General features: G+C 37.3%; 1 protein-coding gene and 1 non-coding gene across 2 annotated transcripts in view; both read right to left on the reverse strand.

Annotated features, from left to right (window-relative positions):
- Nucleotides 1-243: 243 nt before the first annotated feature.
- PPP2R5A (protein phosphatase 2 regulatory subunit B'alpha) overlaps nucleotides 244-21,498 on the reverse strand; it is a 77,192-nt gene continuing 55,937 nt past the window's right edge. Inside the window, exons 4-13 of the mRNA XM_010372481.2 lie at nucleotides 19,630-19,722; nucleotides 15,955-16,085; nucleotides 14,589-14,648; nucleotides 13,497-13,605; nucleotides 12,740-12,793; nucleotides 5,131-5,181; nucleotides 4,742-4,861; nucleotides 4,527-4,654; nucleotides 3,304-3,405; nucleotides 244-1,467 (exon numbers count right to left, since the gene is read on the reverse strand). Of these exons, the coding sequence (XP_010370783.1) occupies nucleotides 1,335-1,467; nucleotides 3,304-3,405; nucleotides 4,527-4,654; nucleotides 4,742-4,861; nucleotides 5,131-5,181; nucleotides 12,740-12,793; nucleotides 13,497-13,605; nucleotides 14,589-14,648; nucleotides 15,955-16,085; nucleotides 19,630-19,722 (981 nt within the window). The 3' untranslated portion in view covers nucleotides 244-1,334. The remainder of the gene's footprint in view (nucleotides 1,468-3,303; nucleotides 3,406-4,526; nucleotides 4,655-4,741; nucleotides 4,862-5,130; nucleotides 5,182-12,739; nucleotides 12,794-13,496; nucleotides 13,606-14,588; nucleotides 14,649-15,954; nucleotides 16,086-19,629; nucleotides 19,723-21,498) is intronic.
- Nucleotides 8,506-8,640, reverse strand: LOC115899431. The gene has a single exon (XR_004059137.1). It is a non-coding gene; the product is annotated as a small nucleolar RNA SNORA16B/SNORA16A family (small nucleolar RNA).

Below are 21,498 nucleotides of genomic sequence, written 5' to 3' on the forward strand. Positions count from 1 at the left end.
TACAAGGACATGAAAGATGATGGAAGGATATCCTAGAACTTAGAATTTTATGCAAATGTTCTGTAAAACATTATGGTAAAGGGCTAGAAGACTCAACCTTGGCACACAATCTTCCTATTTTTAAATTAGACTTCGTCCCACAATTTGTCTTAAAAGTTTCTATAAATATACATATGTATGTAAAAAGGGGGGCAGGCTTCTCCTGTATGCCTAAGCTTAGAGCTAAAAGAAGCAAAGATGACATAAGGCAAAATACAAACATAGACTTTATTAAATGCTGCTCAATCCCCCAATGAAGATCTTTCATTACAAAACAGTTTTCCACACAACTGCAAGTTAAGAGATTGGAATGGTACTCTGATAACAAAAGATGTGAGAAATACTTGACCAAGTAAAAACATACAAGACCTCTATATAGTCAACCTTTTGAGAGCTCTACAGAGGAAGCCTACTGCATTTCCTTTAAATAAAGCCAGGCAGTGATAACTAGTGCTCTGTATCACCACACTGTGGGACTCAAAGCCTCCATCCGTGGGTCAGGAGGGACTAGGTGAAGGGCAGGTCGTGAGGACTGGAAAGGCCCTGCCTTCAGCCTTTGAGAGGAAGAGGAGGAATGAATTGAGAGGCAAGCTGGGTAATTTACCTGAGCTGCCTCTACCCATCTGTTACCACTCTGGGGAATTGCAGAGGAAGGGGGGGATATTCATGAGGAACAATCTGAAGAATTTTGGTTTACTTTCCCAGCTTTTATTTATATTTTGTGCTTTAAAAGCCTGGAGATTTAAGGTTTTGCCTAAATTCCAGAGTACAGTAATATATTTATTGAGGGAGGGGTTAGGGCAGGTAATTCCCCCCATCATATTTCTGGGTGAGACAAAGAGAAGTGTAAGGATACCTTAGTTTTATTTTAGGAAGTATTCTTTTTCCTAGGATGTAACTAAGGTTTGCAGCAGTGTGAAAAGCACATTATAAAAGGGAAAAATATACAGAGCAGACTACCATATCTATGTGCAACACAATCAAAGAAGAATTCAAGTCATAATTCTTACCACTCCCATAATTATCTCACTCATATCATAGATGATAAAATTCATTCATTTCTGTGAAACTTCAGAAGTGACACAATAAATCCAATGATTAGACAAAGGTTACAATATACTGTGGCCATGATACAGCACAGGGCTACGTTTAGTCCATATATTTTTCCATTTACAGTTGCCAGAAAAAATTGGCCTTTTAATTATATTATACTGATGAGGTTTGTTTGTAATTTTTACATATTTCAAAAAAGCATACAAAACTGTGCCTATCCGGCAGAGGTGGGAGGCTTTTTTTTATTCGGCACTTGTATTGCTGAGAATACTGTGCATGTTGTAAGCACTATTCTGTTTTTCTAGAGCTTTCTTTAGCTTTAGCTCCTCTAATTTTTTCCATAATTCTTCACGTTCCAATTCTTTCTTTTTCTCTCTGTAGATAAACCAAAAGTTTTGTAATCAGAAATTATTTCAGAACCCAAAGAGAGGTGCTGTTTGACAGCTTACTGGAGAACACATTAACTCACCCACATTTCACTTAAATCTGTCTGCTAAAGCTTTGGAGTCCACTTACCTGGAGCACCTAATTTCTTCTTGTCACTCTCCTAAATGTACTGAGTCTGTGCATCTTCTGTACCAGCTAGACATTACTACTTGCTTTCTGTCCCCTACACATTATCACTACAACACTGTGCTTTATAGTCAACAGGGTACTTACACGTTAATTTTCTCATGTTGACATCTCGCAGTTGTAGTAGTCCAATCACTATTACAAAGGCTAAAGGGGCTGGCCGCTAGGTCAGTAGGAAGCACTTCCTTCACACCAGGCAGAAGCCACATCATTTTTGCCACTAACAGCCACATCTCCAGCCACTAACCAGTTTGTATCTTACTATGTCCTATCTTTTACATGTCACATGAAAACTTTAGTTTCAGTAATCTCTCTCTAAAACAAAATGAAATAAAAATATTTTGTACGTCGTTTCAACTACTTAATTTCAGTTCTAAGGAAAACATTTCTGAATAAGTTGGAGCAGTCTACTCTGAAAGGCTACATGAACATGTAAAACATAGGCTTATAATTCTGCAGTTATGAGTTAAAAGGACAAATCCTTTTAAAGGATTTGCTGATTTATGCAGATAAGAAATAATGATTATATTCTTAGTCATGTGAAATATGTATTTTTCAAATACAAGTTTCCTATGATCCTAGTCATCTTATTTTTCTTCCCATTGCTTCCTGAGGCTCAAAACATGTACTTAATTTCTATTCCTGCCTGAATGCTGCTATTTAAAGGAAATAATGCATAGAGTTAGTTATTAATGGGCTAGATGGCTTTGAAGAAAGGCTATCCATTTTCTACTTTAAGATAACCATAACTAGGAACTTGTCAAAATAGATGAGCTTTTCTAAACAGAACAGGTAATATGCTTACTAGAAGTAAATGGTAACTATTATCCTCAAATGATGGGTGGGCTCAGGTACACTGGTTACTAACCACTTAAGTTTAAGAAAGCGCTTCTTGAGTTTGAAATAAACATATGAGAAGAAAGTAATTTTTGAGATTATCTTATAGTAATTTATGAAATCCTCAAAAAGAGGTAATCACTAAGCCATGTTCCTAAAGGCTGATATATGCTAACATTTATACTCTAAAATATGTATTATTGCAAGGAACAACATATTAATAGTACCCTAAGCCATATCATTATGTGACTTCCCTCTTCCCAAAGAAGAACTATGCTGACTTTAAAATACCACCTTCTGATAATCCACAGCCTAAGAATTACTTACTGCTAACAAAGAACACTTGAAAAGTAAAGCTCACTCTGGAAGCCCACGTGGACAAAAAGGATTTCCGTAAATGCATGGATAAAAAATCAAATTGTACAAATTGATATTTAAAATTCAGCATAAATTATATTTCATATGCAGATGCTAACAGACTGAGGAAATCTAAGGCTCAGAATGAGATAAACAGGATTTATGATCACATTAAAATCATAATCTAACCATTAGAGGAAGTAAATTACCCTCAAAAACAGATGTTACTGCTTTTTCTGCTTTAACAAATTTATAAAAATACTGGGGCTAGTTTATCTGGAAATGACTTATGTGTTAAGAGACTTTCACATTGTAATTTTTACTATAAGGTAATTCACTTCTTAAATACCAAAATCTGAACTGAGAGCAGATATCTTCCTGAACTGAATTGCATTCAACTAACATAAAATGTAGAGAAATTTTGTAATTCAAAATATCAAATACCTCTGTCTTTCAGCTTTGTATGAGCTAGTAAGGTCATCGAAAAGCTTGCCATTCATTTCCATTAGGGTTTTCAGCACATTGTATACCAGTGCTACAATGGTCCTGAAATGAAAATGAGCCAGTCCTGAGTTATGATACTGCTAACAGAGACGAAATGTTAACACTATGGTCTCTAAAATGGTTTAAAGGTTGGCTGATTCATTTAATCCATTTTAGAGATGATAAAACTGAGGCTCAAGAGGTTTGTAATATGCTCAAGGTCATACAGCAAGTGGTGGTAGAGACAGTCTAAGAAAAATCTTTTCCACTTTATCATGCTTAAACTGTAGTTAAAAATGTTCACTATAGTTATCTTCATTTCTGCTTTACAGTCTCACGTCTGAAATCCTGAGTAACAACATTAAAAGAAGATGAAAAAGATCCAATTACCAAAACTTATAAGAAAAGTAGAAAGCCAGATAAGGATGTTAAAGAAGTTAGAATATATTACCCTTAGCACTTCGGCTTTCCCCTAGGACAGTGCCATTTATAGAGGTGAGACTATACACAACACAACTCTGCATTAATGAAGTAGTTTGTGCATCCTCTGCAAATGTTCAGTTGGTCTCTCCAACAGGGTTTCACCACACTCTGGTGCAGAATGGTATACCAGATAGTCCACCCTTCCAGGGAGATTTGCAATTTTAAATTGACATGAAGGCTGGGCACAGTGGTTCATGCCTATAATCTCAGCACTTTGGGAGGCCAAGGTGAGATGATCACTTGAGATCACGAGTTTCAGTCCAGCCTGGCAATATAGTGAGACCTCAAGTGTCCAAAAAACTAAAAATAAAAATTGGCTGGGTATGGTGGGGTGTACACCTGTGGTCCTAGCTACTCGGGAGGCTGAGGCAGGAGGATTGCATGAACCCAGGAGTTTGAGGCTATGGTGAGCTATGATTGCACCACTGCACTCCGGCCTGGGCAACAGAGCAAGACTGTCTCTAAAAAAAGTTAAAAAATAAATTGACATTAAGACCACATATTGAAGAACATACACACACATTTATAACTTGATAAAAGTGTATGTATATAAAATACAAAACAGAATACAACTGATGTTAACCTTGGAGTAACTTCCAAATCTGTAATAGGTTTCAGGTATGAATTAGGAAATCAATGACAAAAAGGTTTAAATAAATAAATAAATAAATAAAAATATGACCTATATAAAAGATACTTACGGATTCCAGTGTTCTTTGGAAATTTTGTACAAACTGGCAAACATAATTGGCAGAATTTTATCAATGTTCTCCTCAATCAAACTAAGAATATATTCATTATTCCAGAAGTACAATGCCCTTTCTGCAACCTAAAGAAAGACATTTAGAGAAATGTCAAAACTAAAATAGGAAAGAAATACTAGTGTAAAGTAAGGGCTTCACTGAAAACATCATACCTGAAAATGAGAACTGGATACACACTTGGATATCTGCTTGAAAAGTGGCTCTTCAATTTTTTTGAACTGTGTTGGTTCAATGACATCTAAGATTTCTTCAATTTCTCCTAAAAACATCACCTAGGTTAAAAAAATTTTATTTTAAGAAACATGATAAATTATGTGAAACTAATATAGAAACCATACAAATGAGAAGGTTAATCTGCATAGTATACAATGGGCAAAAAAAACGTCTGGATGGCACAGAGTTTATTATAGCACGGGTCTTCTACCAAGTCTGTGTACATCTCCCGCTCGTTAGCAACAGCAATACAGCCAGCCCAAAGAAGCATAGCCCTGGGATTGACAAGTTCTAGTAAAATGCATTACATTTAGTGAACAAAACCCACCTCTTTCTGACTGCAGGTTTTTGGCCAAAATTTCAGCAGTCCTCTGATCACCTGCAAAAAAGAAAAAGTTTAGCATGAATTTAACAATGAAGCTAGTTAATCCCAGGGTATTTTCCATAGCTATGATTATATCAACACTCATTCTGAAGTAAATCAATATTGCTTAATATATAAGTGTATAAGCAGACTTTCTGCTCAGCTTTAGAATTTTATTAATTCAACAAATATTTACTGAGTACCTACTATGTACCAGATACTGTTCTAGATGCTAGGGACACACTGATGTATAAGATAGATGAGGTCTCTGGTTTTCATAGAGCTTACATTCTAATGGAGCAAGACCAATGCAAGTGATCAATTAAACACATAAATAAAACAATTTAATAGTATGTGGTACTTCTAAGAAAATAAAGGAAAATACAAGTTGGTGGGGTAAGAGAGGGAGGTTATTTTAGGGAGAAACCTTAAGGAACAGATGATTCCTGTTATTTAAACCATTATGAAGCACAAAAAAGAGCCGGACAGCTTCCCAGTCTATTTCATGGCTAGTACAATCTTTATAACCAGAATACAATGAAACAAAAGAGACTATTTTTATTTATTTATTTATTTTGAGATGGAGTCTCACTCTGTCACCCAGGCTGGAGTGCAGTGGTGTGATCTTGGCTCACTGCAACCCTGGCCTCCTGGGTTCAAGCAATTCTCTGCCTCAGCTTCTCGAGTAGCTGGCATTATAGGCGCCTGCCACCACGCGTGGCTAATTTTTGTATTTTTAGTAAAGATAGGTTTCAACATCTTGGCCAGGCTGGTCTTAAACTCCTGACCTTGTGATCCACCAGCCTCAGCCTCCCAAAGTGGAGACTATTTATTTAAATAAACATAGTTGAAAACATTTGCATTAAACTGAATCACAATAGAAGACTGCTATATGCCTAATTATAACTTATTCCAGAAATGCCAGGATGGTTCAATTCATAGGTTAAAGGGGGAAATAAAAAACAGATCATTTTAAAAGATTTTCAAGTCATTTGACATTTTTAATTGACTATATATTCTGATAAAAAAAATTAGTAAGCTAGAACTAAATGAATTTATCAGAAACCACCAGTAATCATTCCACACAATGATTTATTAGAGACAGGCTGTAAAACCATCTAGGCCTGGTGGTTTTGTGGAAATAGATCTTTGACAGCTTTTTAGGTTACTTTATAGTCTGGTCCAGTAATGTGGAACACTAATTCAAATTAAAATTGAGAAGAATACTGTTTTGGAGATAATTCAGTAAGATAACAATGTGATGAATAATGTTGGAAAAGAATACCAGAATTACAATTACTTGTGTAAACATATATATCCCCTAAAACTTAAAAAACAAAAACAAACAAAAAAAAACCCTGCAAGTTACTAGAGTGAGTAGGAAAATTCAGTATGTGGCCACATTAAAAAATATGTATATAAAAATCAATGCCTTTATAAAACATCAGTAAAAATCAGATGAATAATAAAAAAGGTACTTTTCATAAGAACTATAATGTGCATAAAGAATAAATTTGCAAGAAATATTTAAGACATATGGAGAAAAGTATAAAACTTTACTGAAGATCACAGAAGATTACAAATACAGTTACATGTCATTTAATGATGGGGATATGTTCTAAGAAATGTGTCGTTAGGCGATTTCATCATTTAAACATCATAGTGTGTACTTACACCTAGATGGTATGGCCTACTACACACCTAGACTGTATGGTGTAGCCTTTTGCTCCTAGACTACAAACCTGTACAGGATGTTCTTGTACTGAATACTGTAGGCACTGTAGGCAGTTGTAACAACAGTATTTGTGTATCTAAACACAAAAGGTACAGTTAAAATATAGCATTATAATCTTATGGGATCACCATTTTTCTTTCTCTTTCTTTTGGAATCACCATTTCTCTCTCTCTCTCTCTCTCTCTCAACATTTCTCTCTCTTTTTGATGAGGTCTCACTCTGTTGCCTAGACTGCAGTGCACTGACATGATCAGAGCTCACTGTAACCTTGAACTCCTAGGCTTAAGTGATCCTCCTGCCTCAGCCTCCCAAGTAGCTGGGACTGCGGGTGTATGCCACCGCACCTGGCTAATTTTAATTTTTTACTTTTTGTAGAGACGAGGTCTTGCTCTGTTGCCCATGCGGTCTTAAAGTCCTGGCTTCAACCAATCCTCCTACCTTGGCCTCCCGAAGTGCTGGGATTACAGGCATGAGCAACCATCCTCAGTTCCATTTTTCTTTTTTAGGAGACAGTCCAGTCTTGCACTGTCGGCCAGGCTGGAGTGCACTGGTGTGATCACAGTTCACTGCAACCCCCTAGGCTCAAGAGATCCCCCTACCTCAGCCTCCCAAGTAGCTGGGAATACATTCCTGAGCCACCATGCCTGTCTTGGACTGCCATTTTATATGTAGCCTGTTATTAAACGAAACATCATTATACAGCACATGACTGTAAATAAGTGAGGTGGTTCAATATTGTGCAGATATTATTTTTCCTGTACTTGATTTATAAGTAAATTTAATATAATTACAATCAAATGCCAATTGAATTATTTTTTGGAACTAGAAACATTCATTCTAAAATCCATAAATATAAGCAAATGACAACAATTGTTTTTTTGGTGGGGGGAGTTAATAGAACAGAACCTATATTATGGATATCAGCAACTAAAACAAGATGATATTGGCAAATAAATGGAGAGAAAAGATATACATGAGTATCTAGACATACTCATGTATATATGAGTTTTAGTATATGACAAAGGTGGCCTTTCAGTTCCATGGGAAACTGGTGGTCCTGGGACAGGTAGCTCACTATTTAAAAAGGAAAAATGTAACAGGCTCCTTTGGTTAGCAGACTTCTATGATGGCCTCATGAGCTTGTTTCCCGTCCTCACAACCTTGTGTAATCCCCTCTCCTTAAGTGTGAGCTGTCTAGTGTGACTTGCTTCTAACCAACCGAATGTCACTTCATGAGTAAGTTACAAGATTGTGACTTCTGTCTTACTAGTAGACTCTTGCTGTCTTGGCTTTGATCAAGTAAGGTGCCATGCTGGAGAAACCTGGGTGACAAGGATCTGAGGGTGGGCTCTAGCCAACAGCCAGCCAGGATCTGAGGCTTTCAGTCCAACATAACATGACAAACTGAATTCTGCCAACATACATGTCAACTTAGAAGCAGATCCTTCCCCATCTGACACTTTATATGAGACCCAATTTCTGGCCAACACTCCAACTGAAGCTTTGTAAGAGACCCTGAAGCAGAGAGCCCACCTAAGCCAGGACCAGATTCTTGATTCACAGCAACTAAGGCAACAAATGCTTGTTATTTTTGCTCCCAATGGAACTATATTTTCCCAAAATGTTGCAGATCAGTTACAGCAAACAGAACTGTGACCATCAAGGAAAACTGTCACTCTCGGCTTCTTTTTGACCAGAGCAGCTACGTGGAAGCAGCTACAGCTTTGATAAAGGCCATAAATGCTTGCTATTTTAAGCCAATAAATTTTGTGATCATTTGATATGCGTAATTGAAAATGAATGCAGGCCAGGCGTGGTGGTTCAGGCCTGTAATCCCAGCATTGATCCCAAGATTGATACCAGCCTGGGCATCATGGTGAAACCCCATCTCATCTCTACCAAAAATACAAAAAAAAAAAAATAGCTGGGTGTGGTAGCACATGCTTCTAGTCCCAGCTACTTGGGAGGCTAAGGCAGGAGGCTCACCTGAGCCTGGGAGGTCAGGGCTGCTGTGAGCCACAATCATACTACTGCACTCCATCCTGGGTGATGCAGCGAGCTCCTGTCTCAAAAAAAAAAAACCCAAAACACAAACAAAAAACCCAAATGCAGTTCCTTACCCTCATCATACACAAATTTCAATGTCGGGCAGTACTGAATAATGAACAGTAGGTTGACTAGTGGCCCCCAAAAAGATGACAATGTGGGCCAGGTGCAGTGGCTTATAACTATAATCCTAGCACTCTGGAAGGCTGAGGCAGGCAGACTGCCTGATTTCAGGAGTTCGAGACCAGCCTGGGCAACATGATGAAACCCCGTCTCTACTAAAAATACAAAAAAAAAGAAAACAACTAGCTGGGCGTGGTATTGCGCGCCTGTTATCCCAGCTACTCGGGAGGCTGAGGCACGAGACTGCTTGAATCTGGGAGGTGGAGGTTGCAGTGAGCCGAGATCGTGCCACTGACTGCACTCCAGCCTGGGCAACAGAGTGAGTCTCTGTCTCAAAAAAAAAAAAAAGAAAAAGAAAAAAAAATATTTGGGGGCTCAAGTTAGATTTTCTTGGAGTAAGAAAGGTGTTTTGTTTTGCTTGTTTTATAAAAACGCAGCTTTGCATGGAAGGAAAGGTTTACACTGCCAAAAAAATGGAAGTTTTGAAAGTCATGCTGACTCTTCATTTTTTTCCTCTTTACATGGAAACTTAGCTGTAATGAATATTTAGTTACTTCTTTCACCCTGTACTTTTTTTTTTTTTTTTTGAGATGGAGTCTCACTCTTGCCCAGGCTGGAGTGTAGTGCTATGATCTCCGCTCAGTGCAACCTCCGCCTCCTGGGTTCAAGCCATTCTCCTGCCTCAAGCAATTCTGCCTCAGTCTCCCAAGTAGCTGGGATTACAGGTGCCCGCCACCACGCCTGGCTAATTTTTGTATTTTCAGTAGGGACGGAGTTTCATCATGTTGGCCAGGCTGGTCTTGAACTCCTGATCTCAGTTGATCCGCCTGCCTCAGCCTCCCAAAGTGCTGGGATTACAGGCTTGAGTAATAAACGAACAAAAGCTCTGAGCTAGTTATAACTTGTAGAAAGCTTTGATAGGAATGCTTACTTTCCAGAAAATTTAGTATTAAGGCTCAAACCCAAGTAATATAGCACTGGAATGGCCTATGTTAGAAACTGCAAGATCTCTGTATTGAGAGATCTTTATGAGTTGGAAAATATTTTCCTTTCTTAACCTGGGTATTTATCTTACTCTCTCTCCTCATCCTGCTCCTATTTTCATTAACCCAGCTCAGCCAAGCCAGATAAAAGCTGAATAACTGGCTATCATCCCTTGCCCTAATCGTCAAGTGCTTTTGTTGTGTTTTTTTTTTTGGTGCAATCTTGGCTCACTGCAACCTCCGCCTCCAAGGTTCAAGTGATTCCTGTGTCTCAGCCTCCCTAGTAGCTGGGATTACAGGCACACACCACCACGCCCAGCTAATTTTTTTTTTTTTTTTTTTAAGTAGAAATGGGGTTTCACCATGTTGGTCAGGCTGATTTTGAACCCCTGACCTCAGGTGATCCGCCTGCCTCAGCCCCCCAAAGTGCTGGGATTACAGGCGTGAACCACTGTGCCCAGCCTCTATCTTCCATTCTTTAAAAATAAATCACCTGTCTTCCTTATCCACCCCAAATTAATTAAAATTTTATTTGTATACTATATACCAAGCATGAACCATGACTTTTCAATATGTGTTATTATGGGTTTTCTTTTTCTCAATTCTAATGGGAGTTATCATGGATTTGTATTAAGGTTTTACTTTTTTCTTTTTTTTTTTAAGACAGAGTCTCACTCTGAAGCCCAGGCTGCAGCGCACTGGTATGAGCTCAGATCATTGCAACCTACGCCTCCTGGATTCAAGCAATTCTTGTGCCCTCACTATCTGAGCAGCTGGGACTGTAGGCCCGTGCCACCATGCCCAGCTAATTTTTGTATTTTAACTAGAGACAAGGTTTCACCATCTTGGCCAGGCTGGTCTCAGGCCTCAAGTTATCTGCCTGCCTCAGCCTTCCAAAGTGCTGGGATTACAGTTGTGAGCCACTGCACACCCAGCCAAGTTTTAATCAACTTCAGAGGTTTATGTGGTTTCATTTGTAAATATACGGTTTCTAATTCTCCTGAATTGTCTTTAAAAACTGTTTACAGCTGGCCAGGCGCGGTGGCTCACGCCTGTAATCCCAGCACTTTGGGAGGCCGAGGTGGGCGGATCACGAGGTCAGGAGATGGAGACCATCCTGGCTAACACAGTGAAACCCTGTCTCTACTAAAAATACAAAAAATTAGCTGGGTGTGGTGGCGGGTGCCTGTAGTCCCAGCTACTTGGGAGGCTGAGGCAGGAGAATGGCGTGAACCCAGGAGGTGGAGCTTGCAGTGAGCCGAGATTGCACCACTGCACTCCAGCCTAAGTGACAGAGCGAGACTCCGTCTGAAAAAAAAAAAAAAAAAAAAAAACTGTTTACAGCGGTTTCTAGAAAACACTGTAAATCTAGAAGTAAAAAAAAACTAAAAAAATTAAGGAGTGGAAAAATGTCTTTTGTTCCATTACACAAAGTTCAAATGAAAGGGAGAATACTAAATATATAATTTTTTCAAACATCCCTAGGGATAGCCTGAGAAGGCTCATAATATAGTAAAAATACATATATATTTTAGTTTTAATCCTTCAAACCCTTTGCTATTATACTAAATATTCATTAGGCTGCTGCTAAAGTGATTGTGGCTTTTGCCATTACTTTTAAATCTTTTAAAAGCACCAACCTAATACTAGGTAAATATTTAGATTTCACATGCCTAGAAAGCATTCTCTCAAAATACTTATACTTCACCAAGGTTAAAAAGTTTTCTATGCTTTTAATACTCTTCTGTTTCACCCTACTTCATCTTTTGTTTTTCTTGAATCCTCAGTAAATTTTCATAACTAATTATGTTTTCACTCTCTCCTGAATTTTCATTCTAGAGGCAAATAACAGTAGAATTCAAAGACTAAGTTGCCTTGCTGGTTCATAAACAACTTTTATTCCAAGATTACATCTTAAATCACCAAAAGCAAGGAAATGTTTTCTATCCCTATCAAGTGGTTTATCGTTAATGAGTGGCAAAAATTCTATCATTAAAAACAAAACAAAATTCAAGGGAGTACTTGAAGTATGTTTTAATTCCAGAAGGTGAATGAAGATTTAAAAGATTATTGGTGAAGACAGTATGCATATAAAATTTCACTGTGGTCATCTGATCCTATCATTGTACATCTTTTTTTTTTTTTTTTTGAGACGGAGTCTCGCTCTGTCACCTAGGCTGGAGTGCAGTGGCCAGATGTCAGCTCACTGCAAGCTCCGCCTCCCAGGTTTACGCCATTCTCCTGCCTCAGCCTCCGGAGTAGCTGGGACTACAGGCGCCCGCCACCTCGCCCAGCTAGTTTTTTGTATTTTTTTTTTTAGTAGAAACGGGGTTTCACCGTGTTAGCCAGGATGGTCTCGATCTCCTTACCTCGTGATCCGCCCGTCTCGGCCTCCCAAAGTGCTGGGATTACAGGCTTGAGCCACCGCGCCCAGCCTTCATTGTACATCTTAACTACTACATATTAATAGTAGTCTATATTTTGGTTATTCAAGACATATAACTCATGAGAACTCTCCCCTCCTAACCCCTTCTTTGAATGCAGATTAATCTCACATTTCTTCTTCTAAATGATTTTAGCTTAAGGTACATTATTTTACTTAATAACTATAAAGTCTATAAAAAGAAAGCTACAATGAAATTCTATTAATGCAGACCAAAAACATGAAAATACATAGAACACTTACTGGCTCTGTTAGTGTTGTATCTTTCTCCAGGAACTGTACGACACAATATGCTAGCTAAAAGGTAAGGGACAGTTTATAAATATTACTGAGTGAGATAACATTTAATAATGTAGGATTTTTTTATATTTAGCCAATATTTTTTAGACTACCTCATTTTGATAAATTATTTTGATATATAAAAATACACTCACAATTGTGAATGAAATTGTGAAATACCTCAGTCATGAAACTATACTCACAATTGTGTAACTTTTTAGCCTTGAAAGTAAATTCAAGTTTAAAAAAGATTTTTTAGTAGTAATTTCTGACTATAAAGTTAACTGAAGTAAGACTAGAGCTAACAATTTAGTTTTTCAGCATGTTTCTACATATACACCTATGCTGATATATTATTCTCTAAATATTAATAGAAGAGACCAAAATCTCTCTAACTAGGTCTAGGTTATTGCAGCTGGAAGAAACATTCTGTAGATATGTGGGATTTATTCAAAGTCACATATTAGGTCAAGGCCTGGACTAAAATATGAGGAAAGTGTGTATCTTACACTTAAAGTGTAAGTATAGATATAAAAATTAAATAATTGGTCTTACCTAACAACTAAACATTTTAAAATGATAAGAAAAATTTGCTTTGGGTAATTTTGTAAGCAAATTGCTTATACTTAAAACTGTCATCTCAATATTTCTCAATTTCTCTGCCTTTATATTTGCCTTTGAAATAATATTCATTTCATTTGGAAATTTTTCTGAAACTTACCTGAGCATGAAACAAAGCTAATCCTTTTGCAGTATGCATAGGAATAAGAACCTTCATTAGAAATTGTTTATGTTCTGCTTTCAGTGGCAATGCAAAGCCATTGATAATACTGGAGGGAAAAAAAGGCAGGGGAAGGGTTAAGTAGTTACTACTTTGTTTCTAAAAGCTGTCATATCCATGAGTACATAAGGAACAGTGCTGTTTCAATCCTGGTGTTGTATGACTGTTCATCTTCAAACTACTTTAGGAAGACTATTACTATGAAGTCTGTTCCTCTAAGTCATCTGATGATTCCAAAAGAAAATTAGGACTGTCAGTTAATTCCCAAGTAATTTCTATCTTTATTTTCTATCAAACCTGTAACTTTATGCGTTGTTGCCTTTATTTTTCCCCCCAAGGACCCAGGAGAGTCAGTATCATAATATTGTTAGAACGTTCAATATTTTCTGAAGTAAATGGGTAGTTTTTCTTACTCTGTTGGATAATCTGAAATTAAGAAGTAGTTCTCTCCACAATCGTTTTCTACTATTAATAAAGGAAACTAAAATCATTCTTTAAATAGTAACAGAAGGGTCTAAAATTCTCTTAATACTAATACGTAGTGAATAAAGAAGGCAAAGTGTTATGGCAAAAGGTAATAAGAATTCAGTTGAGGCTGGGCGTGGTGGCTCACACCTGTAATCCCAGCACTGTGGGAGGCTGAGGCGGGTGGACTGCCTGAGGTCAGGAGTTCAAGACCAGCCTGGCCAACATGGTGAAACTCCACCTCTACTAAAAATAAAAATACAAAAATTAGCTGGGCGTGGTGGCAGGCGCATGTAATCCCGGCTAGTCAGGAGGCTGAGGCTGGAGAATCGCTTGAACCCAGGAGGCAGAGGTTGCAGTGAGCCAAGATCGCGCCATTGCACTCCAGCCTGGGCAACAAGAGTGAAACTCCAACTCAAAAAAAAAAAAAAAAAACTTCAGTTGAGAAACTATGGGCTCTACATTTAAACTCTAAAATATGACACAATTTCTCCAACCCCAGCTAAGATTTTAATACATAAAACATTCAAAGTTACTTCTTAAAAAGAACAAAAAAACCTGACCTACCTTCCTAATATTTCAAGAAGTTCAGCAACACCATTGAAATGTTCTGTTTCATATATAAACCTGAATTTAAAATAAAGACAGATGTAATCAAAATCAAACTTCAGAAAACTAAGAGAAACAGGCAGGAGGGTGAAGAAATCAATCCAAAGGACAGCTATTAGAAACACACAAGCATGTTTTGGGTCTTATAAGCTCTTTTGCCCCAAACCAGTTAGTTCATATCAGTCTTACAAAAGAAGATCTGTTTCCTAATGAACTACATACGCCTTTGCCAAAACTCGCCACATGTGAAGATAACAGATTGTCATTTCACCTGGAATATTCAACTTAATAATTTATAAGAAAGATAAGTTTTCTCAAATAAATACTTTTTAAAATAAGAAACCTCTAATTATAGGGAAATCCAAGAGAAAAAGGCCCATATGTAATAAAGCCATTTTTAATCAGAATTTCTTTAAACCTCTAACTATATAGGCTGCATAGCTTTCCAAGATTAGGGTTGCCTTTAAAGCAGGGAGACATAAATAGAATAGGGCAGATATTTGAAATGGGCTTAGGAAGTGATGACAGAGAACTGGAGAAGGATACTCACTCTAGAGGAGGCAGATATTACTCATCTCTAATTGTTGCAATGTGAGAATAGTAACCAAATTTTGCCAGATCTTCAATTAATTAAAACAAACCAAACCTTAAATATGGGTGTTGTTATGAAATCTCCTGATCTGAAGCAACTACTTAACAGATTAATATTTATAAAGTACACTTCGCTCTATGTATCTGCAGGTTCCATATCTGTGCATTCAATCAACTACAGATCAAAAATATTTTTAAAAAATAAATACAAATTTAAAATATAGAATAACATATTTGCATAGCATTCACACTGTATTATTATAAGTAATCTAGAGATAAAGTATACAGGAGGATGTGTGGACATTATATGCAAATACTATGCCATTTTATATAAGGGACTTTGGATTTTGGTATTAGCAGGGGCCTTGGAATCAGTCCCTCACAGATACTGAGGGAGGACTACAAGCAAATGATAGGCCCCACATAAGAGGACTGCTTGAGTTCAGGAGTTCAAAACCAGCCTGGGCAACATAATACATAGACCTTGTCTCTACTAAAAGTCAAAAAAATTAGCCAGGCGTGGTGGTGCACACCTGTCGTTCCAATACTTGGCAGGCTGAGAGAGGAAGATTGCTTGAGTCTGGGAGATGGGGGCTATAATGAGCTATGTTCTCACCACTGCACTCCAGCCTGGATGACAGAGTGAGACCCTGTCTCAAAAAACAAAGACAACTTGAATACAAGAAGATATGTAGGAGGAAGAGGTGCAATATACAATAAATGATTAATTTACCTGAGGAAAATGTTGTTAATTTGTTTTCTGATGAATGCTCTTAATCCAAGAAATTTCCCATAAATTCGGTGCAGAACAGTCTTCAGGAAGTCACGTTCTCTGGGATCTTCACTATCAAAAAGCTCCAGGAGCTTTAAAAGAAATCTGAGAAATTACTTTTAAAAAGTAATTGAGCTAAAGCTTTATTCTAATTTTGATTTGAAAGATTATCCATGACATCTTTTAAAAATTTTTTAGAGTTCTGCCTTACCACACTGACTTTATTCTTGCTAAGTAATGAAGTTGAGGAAAAGCTTAGGGAATATTTCTTCTCACTTATTTCACTTCAAAATATGACATTTACAATAAATATAAATATTTCAAAAAGTGGATTTTTCTTTACCTTCCCACTGATTTTAAAATTCCATCCTACTCTTGAATACCAAACAGGCTCACAATTTTGGAGTGTTAAAATTTGGGATTTTTAATGCTTTTTGAAAGTCAAAACTACATGGAAAATCTTTTTTAAGTTTTTAGATTGCAAGTCATCAAATAGTTTTTAAAAATCCATGTGTAAATGTGTATTTCTAGTTTAATAGAAAGATGTACACATACTAAGACTTCTTGTGAATTTACAATAAATTCAAGATAGTTACCATGCCAACAGCTGAAAAATTAACGTTCAGTTATTAGGATAAAATATTGGCAGATACATACTAATAGAATAGAAATCAGATATAAAATAACACTAGAATATAAGATGAGGCCAATTTTTTTTTCTTTTTTTTTTTTTTAAAGACAGAGTTTTGCTCTGTAGCCCAGACTGGAGGGTAGTGATGCAATCACAACTCATGCAGCCTCAACCTCCTGGGGTCAAGAGATCCTCCTGCCTCAGCCTCCCAACTAGCTGGGACTACAGACGTATGCCACCACGCCCAGCTAATTTATATATTTTTTGGTAGAGACAGGGTTTCACCATGTTGCCCAGGCTGGTCTCAAACTCCTAAGTTCAAGCAATCCACCCTCCTCAGCATCCTGAAGTGCCAGGATTATAGGCGTGAGCCACTATGCCCAGTCCATAGCTTTTTCAGCTTAGCAAATAGCTAAAAAATTTTAAACCAGTTCCACAATCAGCACTCTTCTATACCTCAATTGGCCCAATCAATGCACTCCTATATTCTGCACAACTTTTCAGCAAAACCTGAGAGAAGAGACTTTAGAAAAAGTTAAAAGTCAAAATCTCAAATTTCCATTTAAAATGGTAAAGAAACTTAATTTCTTCTGTCCAAGAAACCAATATTATATTTTAAACATTGGATTTTCTTAGAAAAATATAAAATACTCTCTTTAGAGTACAAGTATCTGTAAAGCTGTCAAGGAATTTTATGTTCTGAACTTTCGTGTTTATAATTACAATAAAGATAGCAAGCTCTGAACCTCATCAGAAGTTCTTATTCCATTTTGTTTTGAATTATATATAATTGCTAACACATGCATCTGAAACCACAGTGGATGACTTAAGTCATATTTATAACTCCCAAAACAACTGACATACTTATAGTTTCCATTCTTTGTTTGCTAGGCTGTTGAGGCCCTCATGAGACTCCAGCAAAACATATCTATGGAATATGAGAATTTTTGTTAATATACCTAATAAGTTCAGATCAAATTATTCTAATTAAAAATGGCAGCCAGGCAAAGTGGCTCTCAACTGTAATCCCAGCACTTTGAGAGGCCAAGGCGGGCAGATCACTTGAGGTCAGGTATTTGATACCAGCCTGACCAACATAGTGAAACCCTGTCTCTACTAAAAGTACAAACAAAAATTAGCCAGGCATGTCGGCACACCTGCAGTCCCAGCTACTTGGGAGGCTCAGCCAGGAGAATCGCTTGAACCTGGGAGGCAGAGGTTGCAGTGAGCCAAGATCCAGCCACTGCACTCCAGCCTAGGCAACAAGAGAGAAACAGCCATATAAACTGCTAAAAGCAATTACTGGGCCCTAGCTTCTCAGATAATTCAAACATTTAAAGTAGAAGGTAGAAAACAGATCCTGCTCCACCAGTTTTCTTCTTGCTGCCCTCACACCACAAAATAATACAGCAGCCTAAACACCTCAAGCTCTAGACTAACAAAGCACTAAGGCAACTGTTCCCCTCAACCTGTTACTGTATTAAATACAATTTCATATGGCATTACTAGACCTCCCTACTGTATACCACACAAGAACTGCACAAGGAAATAAACAGGCGTTCATTTACAATTACCAAAATAACATAACTCCATTTAATCTAATTTTTAGTCATGATTAAAATGTATATGTTACTGTTAATACACACCTAATACTTCTTTATAGTTTATGAAGAGCTACTTCAATGGTTCAAGGAAATATTTTAGGCTGATAATGTTCTTCATTTATCAATCTTGCACAGCAACTGCTCAGAATACTTTATATGAGGTCAAGGATAGTTATGAATGACCAAAAATGAGCTTTAAACATACCAAACTCACATTTGTAGAATCTTTATCATAGGGCACATACAAAGTAGTCTGAAGGATAGGAAAGGTCCTTGCAATGATTTTAATCCTGGCCTTAGCATCAAATTCCTAAAGAGGCCTGCATACTCAGGCCTAGAAAGGCTTGGTCTACTTCACAATTTTCTTTGGGGCCGGCCAATTCCATATAGTTAAAAAGAGGCCTTTAGGCCAGTGCAGTGCCTCACACCTATAATCCCAGCACTTTAGGAGGCTGAGGCGGGAGGATCCCTTGAGGCCAGGAGTTCAAGACCAGCCCAGCCAACATGGTGAAACCCCATCTCTACTAGAAATAGAAAAAAAAAAAAAAAATTAGCAGGACATGATAGTGCGTGCCTGTAGTCCCAGCTACTTGGGAGGCTAAGGCAGGAGAATTGCTTGAACCTGGGAGGTGGAGGATAAAGTGAGCTGAGGTTGCACCACTGCACTCCAGTCTCGGCAACAGAGCAAGATTCCCTCTCAAAAAAAAAAAAAAGAGGCCTTTAAATTTTTGAAAAGGTTTTGAAAATAAAAATATATTCTTAGAAATTGTGAATATGTAGGTTCTAAAAATAACAGCTAATAACCAGTTTATAAGAAGAAAGAAGGCATCACAATTAACTCTACCTCCTTATATTCTTAATGATTCCATTTTATCTGTGGTTTAGAAATTGGGTGGTGGGATGCTTAGGTGCAAAAAGGAAAGAAAAAGGGAAAAGTAATTGATACTTAATGACAGGAAAGGAGCCTAAAGCCCAAATTCCTCACAATGATTCTATTCCTTTTTTCCCCTGTCATTTCAAAGTCCCAATGCTTAAAATATATGTCAAGTTCAAAGACTTACAAATGTAAAACAAAAGATTTCCCTTGGATTGAATGGTCATAGCAAATTTTCTTAGATACTGCAGAAAGGCTTGTTTTTCTGGTATTTATAAAATAACTATGATACTTTAGGATTAAATAGGATAATTTGATTGACTTCATTAGACACTTACCCTTGATAAAAATACTCTTATACTCTCAGAGCTACTTCACTTTTATTCTAATTGTTTGGCAGTAATATTAAGTGCTGTCAAATTAAAATAAACCATTAAAGTTTTGAAAGACTACTCTATTTTAATCATAAGTTAATAAATCATTGCTAAGATGAATGTAAGAGAATCTAAGACAAAAGAGTTCCTTACCTGTTGTACGAATTTCTGATCAATGTATCGCTTTGCAATGCTAGGCTGGAAATCAGGGCTCTCCAAAAATCTCAAGAAGAATTCATATACCAACTATGAGAGAAAGTCAAATAAAAGCTAAGATGATGGCTATAAAATATTACCCTAAATTATCACTTCATATTAAGAACACACCTGTTCTTACCAACTTAGTAGGGAGATTTCAGATCTCATAATGAGATCTGAAAATGTAATGAGTTGATAAAAAAAATTTTTTTTAAAAATTCATGCCTGTACTCCCAACATACTTTAGGAAGCTGACGTGGGAGAATCACTTGAGCCCAGGAGTCTGAGACCACCCTGGACAACATGGTGAGACCTCTGTCTATACAAATAATCAAAAAATTAGCCAGGCATGGTGGCGTGTGTCTATTGTCCCAGCTACTGGGAGGCTGAGGTAGGAAGATCCCTTGAGTCTGGAGGTCAAGGCTGCAGTGAGCTGCGATTGTGGCAACATGTGCCACTGCACTCCGGCCTGGGCAACAAAGTGAGACTGTCTCAAAAATAAATAAATAAACAAACAAACAAACCCAGAAACTATATATTCGCAATTTGGTTTCCTAACATGATAAACTTTGAGATTTATTTATTGCTTTACGTAACTTGATGCAAAACGTTAAATTACAGGACTAGAAAAGAAGGACAATGCCTATAAAATTAAATATTTCTTAATGAAATATATTCCTATTTTGTAATCCATACTCACTAGGAACAGGCTCCTTCCCAGTGGACTACTACCTACCTCAATTTAATCACTACAGAGTCTTTTAAATGCAGAGTCAACAACCTCCAGATAAGACAGGCAGTGTAGCCAGGTGCAGTGGCTCACGTCTGTAATCCCAGCACTTTGGGAGGCCGAGGTGGGCGGATCACGAGGTCAGGAGATCGAGACCATCCTGGCTAACACGGTGAAACCCCGTCTCCACTAAAAATACAAAAAGTTAGCCAGGCATTGTGGTGCACGCCTGTAGTCCCAGCTACTCGGAGGCTGAGGCAGGAGAATGGCATGAACTTGGGAGGCGGAGCTTGCAGTGAGCCGAGATCGCGCCACTGCACTCCAGCCTGGGCAACAAAGCGAGACTCCGTCTCAAAAAAAAAAAAAAAAAAAAAAAAAAAGGCAGTGTATTATTAATTTTTAAAAAGAAAGGAAAAGAAAAACTTCTGGTCTTTCTATAAAACCACAGTAGGAAAACTAATTAAATCAAAACCAGCATATCCTATCCACACTTGAGAAGTAATGAACCAAATTACGTAAGTAAAGGGCTAGGGAAGAAATGCCTGTGTACCAACCACAGCAAATAAACTAGAAGTCATAGCAGGCCTTCTATAAAAGTGCCAAGCAACCTACAAGTAATAGGAAATGTGCATTTGCTACCACAAATCAGAATTAAATATTTGGTTCAGCTTGTCACTATCACACCTGCTTTCAAGGAGAAAGGCAAATATGACTATTTTTATTGTAACCTAATAGCTATAAAAAGGCAGAAACTTAGACCAAAATGTATCTTATTAGCTATTAAACAATACTATATCAATTTAACACCCTAAAAATTAAAAAGGATTCTATCCCAAAGCAAAAACAGTCATTCAATAAACATTTAGGTAGCCAGTTAGATTAGATGCAGAAGGAAGAAAAGGGAAAAGAAAGATTGCTACGCTAAATTAATAGACGTTATAGCAAACAAAAGCACTACCAGATCTAGGCCTTATCATTCACCAAGTAACAACACATTTTTATTACAGTGAGTTCAGTAACATTCTATGGCTAACAATGGTTTGGGGATCTGAGCAAATACAGTTTTGCCTGATGTATCTCTGCCCAACTGTGGA

Source organism: Rhinopithecus roxellana, chromosome 8, assembly GCF_007565055.1.
Source record: "Rhinopithecus roxellana isolate Shanxi Qingling chromosome 8, ASM756505v1, whole genome shotgun sequence".
NCBI classification, from domain to species: Eukaryota; Metazoa; Chordata; class Mammalia; order Primates; family Cercopithecidae; genus Rhinopithecus; species Rhinopithecus roxellana.